Source organism: Babylonia areolata, chromosome 15 (assembly GCF_041734735.1).
Source record: "Babylonia areolata isolate BAREFJ2019XMU chromosome 15, ASM4173473v1, whole genome shotgun sequence".
Taxonomy (NCBI): Eukaryota; Metazoa; Mollusca; class Gastropoda; order Neogastropoda; family Buccinidae; genus Babylonia; species Babylonia areolata.
The window spans coordinates 32,927,970-32,932,969 of record NC_134890.1 but is presented as its reverse complement, the minus strand read 5'-3'; the positions used below and the strand labels follow the sequence as shown (position 1 = coordinate 32,932,969).

General features: G+C 44.5%; 1 protein-coding gene across 3 annotated transcripts in view; it reads right to left on the bottom strand.

The window, feature by feature from the left end:
* Window positions 1-5,000, bottom strand: part of LOC143290590 (uncharacterized) — a 24,104-nt gene that overhangs the window by 12,403 nt on the left and 6,701 nt on the right. For 2 of the 3 annotated variants that reach the window (XM_076600171.1, XM_076600172.1), the window contains exons 2-3: window positions 4,771-5,000; window positions 2,589-2,758 (exon numbers count right to left, since the gene is read on the bottom strand). The exon at window positions 4,771-5,000 is cut by the window's right edge and continues 49 nt beyond it. In XM_076600171.1, the coding sequence (XP_076456286.1) occupies window positions 2,589-2,758; window positions 4,771-5,000 (400 nt within the window). The remainder of the gene's footprint in view (window positions 1-2,588; window positions 2,759-4,770) is intronic. The other variant, XM_076600173.1, reaches the window with a different exon arrangement.

Sequence of the window (5,000 nt, the reverse complement as noted above, 5' to 3'; positions counted from 1 at the left end):
GCTTCAGTAACCTGACAATTGAGCATATAATTTTTGACTGTAGCTTGCTGAAACCTTATGTACACGAAAGTGTGTCTTCACAAGTGACTGAGAACGTTGATGTTTTTTACTTTTTGCGTTTATTATCAGTTGTTTCACTTGTCAGTTTAAAGACTTTTCTTTTACGAAGTCCTTTAAGTAATTTCCTGTAATTGTATTTAGAATTTTTTTTCTTTTTTTTCAAATTTCACCCTCATTTGCCCAGTTTCCCCCAACCCTCCATTCATTCACATCTGCCACCCCTTACCGATAATACTCAAATGTATTCATAAATACTTTAACAAAATGTCTTCAATCACCGATATGTGTGACGGGACATTAAACAAAATTCCTCCACAGACATTGATGTATCTTTTGAGGAGGTGTCTGAGTTTTTTCCAGTGTGCATGTTATCTGCAAGTGCACTGGTTGAACTGGTCGCATTAGTAGCACTGGCTTGAGGTTGCGTACCTTGTGTGTGAAGAGAGTTAACACTCTTTGTTATCTAATTACAAGTGTCATTTTGTGTTTTGCATATTGATCTCATTGATGGAATGTTGGAAAGAAAAAAAAAAGAAGAAAAAAAAAGGTGGTTTCAGTTTCAGTTTCAATCAACTTCTCAAGGAGGCAAATCCATATTCGCTGCACCACATCTGCTAGGCAGATGCCTGACCAGCAGCGTAACCCAGCACGCTAAGTCAGGCCCAGAGTGCATGCTTATATACTTGTGTACCTATCTGAGTGGATTTCTTCCACAGAATTTTGCCAGAGGACAACACTTGGTGTTTTTTTTCCAGCCCATGGCCAGCTCCTGCCCAGAGCTGACTGTGCTTTGGGCTCAAACAGGCAGAATGGCACCACACTGTCAGGGATCACTCGCTTCACAGATGCATCTCTGGGAATGCTGCTGAATAATCCTGACCAGCACACAGCTGCTGTCTGTTGTTTGGCTGGCCTGACTGACACTGGGACACGTGGGAAAAGTACAGCCTTGCCACGCAGTCCCTTACGGCAGCATCGTCACACTCCTCTTTCATCAATTGAAAAAAAGAAAACATTGTCCCAGATTCTGTGGCCTTTCATGCCTTGCTCTCATGGTGACCACAATTTCACATACACATTCAGACAGACAATTAACATTTTACGTGTATGACCATTTTGTTTATTTACCCCGCCATGTAGGTAGCCATACTCCGTTTTCGGGGGTGTGCATGCTGGGTATGTTCTTGTTTCCATAACCCACCAAATTCTGGCATGGATTACAGGATCTTTAACTAGTGTATCTGATCTGCAAGCATTTATACTCACGAAGGGGCTTCAGGCAATAGCAGGTTTGCACTTACGCTGGCCTGGGAGATCAGAAAAATCTCCACCCTTTACCCGCCAGGCACCGTTACCGAGATTAGAACTCGGGACCCTCAAATTCAAAGTCCAATGCTTCAAGTTTAACCACTCAACTATTGCGCCCATGGTAAATTCCTGTCAAGGCCTTATTGTTTGCTAATCGTTTTACTCTCAAAGCCTTACTGACTGTTCCTTCAAACACATTGTTTATCATCAATCTCTCTCCTGGCCTCACCATTCCTTAACTCTCTCCATACGAACGAGCAAAGAGACGACGTTAACAGCATTTCACCCCAGTTACCATCATCAAAATATTGCAAGCGGAAGGCTCTTATACTGAAATGGTGAATGTTGACAAAGAATACCACAATTCTGACGACGGAAGCTAAAGGTTGGGTCATTCAGACACCCACTGGACATCCGAGGGGTCTGTGTAGAGGAGAAGAGAGGACTGACCGTACTGAGTGAGTTAACATACACACCTGCTACTTTTTCTCCACAGCCTGAGCCTGGGAACTGGCATGCACCAGCTCTCCTAACCTCACTGTGAAGAGAGCTACCACTCTAGTGTTTGCTAATCATTTACTGCTAGCCTCACTGTGAAGAGAGCTACCACTCTATATTGTTTGCTAATCATTTACTGCTAGCCTCACTGTGAAGAGAGCTACCACACTATATTGTTTGTTAATCATTTACTGCTAGCCTCACTGTGAAGAGAGCTACCACACTATATTGTTTGTTAATCATTTACTGCTAGCCTCACTGTGAAGAGAGCTACCACACTATATTGTTTGTTAATCATTTACTGCTAGCCTCACTGTGAAGAGAGCTACCATTCTATATTGTTTGTTAATCATTAACTGCTAGCCTCACAGTGAAGAGAGTTACCATTCTATATTGTTTGCTAATCATTTACTGCTAGCCTCACTGTGAAGAGAGCTACCACTCTATATTGTTTGCTAATCATTTACTGCTAGCCTCACTGTGAAGAGAGCTACCACTCTATATTGTTTGCTAATCATTTACTGCTAGCCTCACTGTGAAGAGAGCTACCACTCTATATTGTTTGCTAATCATTTACTGCTAGCCTCACTGTGAAGAGAGCTACCACTCTATATTGTTTGTTAATCATTTACTGCTAGCCTCACTGTGAAGAGAGCTACCACTCTATATTGTTTGCTGATTATCAGTACTCGTCTAGCCTCACCCTTCCTTCAAGTACACACCTGGTACTTTTTCTCCACAGCCTGCAGCTGGGCACGGGCACGAACCAGCTGCCTTTGGAGGTTGGTGGCGAACCCTTCCTCCGCCGCTTGCTGTAGACTGGGGTCCTCGGCACCGCTGCTGCCTCCTCCCCCTCCTCCCACCCCCTCCATCAGCACTGCGCCTGTCGGACCTGTGGACAGGTGACCGTACAGTTACAGGTTACTGTGCTGTGTTGAGTTGCGTTGCGTTGTGGTGAATTGTGTCAACGTTGGAATGCTGGATCCAATCCTCTTCTTCCGTCACTTGAACCTTCCCTCAACCAGGGTCACACACCCGTTCACACCTGTGTGCAGTGAGGAAAATCGGACTAAGTGACGACATTCCGTGACATCACCAAGTCCTTCAGTGTACAGGTCTCCACCTGAGCGTCATCAAACTGCTCTGGGAAAGAAAAAAAAAAGTGATGTGTGAACAAACATGTACGTCCACTAAAAAAAAAAAAAAAAAAAACTGTGCTGACAACTACCATACCAGTTCATTCAGTCCTCTCATTGGTACTGTATTGTATTACTCTTTATATTTCTACTCTTTGTTTTGTCACAACAGATTTCTCTGTGTAAAATTCAGGCTGCTCTCCCCAGGGAGAGTGCGTCGCTATACTACAGCACCACCCTTTTTCTTTTGTATTTTTTTTTTATTTGTTTTTTTTCCAAACAAAGTGGATTTTTCTACAGAATTTTGCCAGGAACAACCCTTTTGTTGCCGTGGATTCTTTTACGTGCGCTGAGTGCATGCTGCACACGGGACCTCAGTTTATCATCTCATCTGAATGACTAGCGTCCAGACCACCACTCAAGGTCTAGTGGAGGGGGAGAAAATATCGGCGGCTGAGCCGTGGTTCGAACCAGCGTGCTCAGATTCTCTCGCTTCCTAGGCGGACGTGTTACCTCTAGGCCATCACTCCACATTTATTCATGTGTTATGTCTTTTCCTCCAAGGACATGACACCATGACAGAATAGGGCCTTGAATCCTTCTCAACACTGGGCCACAGGTCCTCACTCATTCTGTCATGGCATTTTGAAAATTCATGCAATAATAATATATATATAAAATAAAATATAAAAAAAAGTTGATGCTTTTTTTTACTCTTTTTTTTCTCATTCAATGTGAAATTCACATGAAAATTTCATGAGTTTTTTTCTGATCTATGGAATTTCACTTTTATATATCTGGTGGTCAAAAATGTTGAGCAAGGTTATTACCCAACTCTGTTGGGTGTGCTGCAGTCAGGACTGTGGACAAGTTATATCTAGTGGTGAGTAATATTTGGGAAGGTTATTTCTTATCCAATACTATAATAGTATTAAAGAACTTCAATGATCTGTACATCACAAAAATGAATATGCACACACAGGTTTCTGTATGCATGCGTGCCAGCACAGCAACACACACACACACACACACACACACACACACACACACACACACACACACACACACACAAAAATGTATACACACATGCACTGATACGTGCACATACAGACACACAAAGTACAAACACACTCACACACACACAAACACGCACACACACACACACACACACACACACAAATGTATACACACATGCACTGATATGTGCACATACAGACACACAAAGTACAAACACACTCACACACACAGCCACCCACCCACCCACCCACACACACACACACACACACACACCACACACACACAAACACCCCCCACCCCCCACCCCCCCACCCCACAAACACACACAAACTGTATACACACATACACCGATATGTGCACATGCAGAAACACAAAGTGCAAACACACACACACACACACACACACACACCACACACACACACACACACACACACACACACACCACACACACACACACACACACCCCACCCCCCCACACCCACACCCCACACACACACACACACACACCACACACACACACCACACACACACACACACACACCACACACACACACACACACACACCACACACAAACACACACACACACCACACACCACACACACACACACCACACACACACACACACACACACACACACACCACACACACACACACACACACACACACACACCACACACACACACACACACCCCACCCCCCCACACCCCCACACCCCCCACACAAACACACACACCACACACACACACACACCTCTGTCCACAGTACTCTCAACCACTGACTGCAGCACCTTAACCTTCCGGGTCAGTAAACTGTTCTGAGAGTTGGATTCCTTCAAACGTCGCTTCAAGTCAGTGTAGGCTTTCTGCAGAGCATGATAGCAGCCAAGATCAAATTCACCGGAAACAGGGGGAGACAATGGCGACAGTGGGATGCTGGGGTCTTCGGCAGTGTTCAAATCATCATCAGTTTGGGCAGACAGG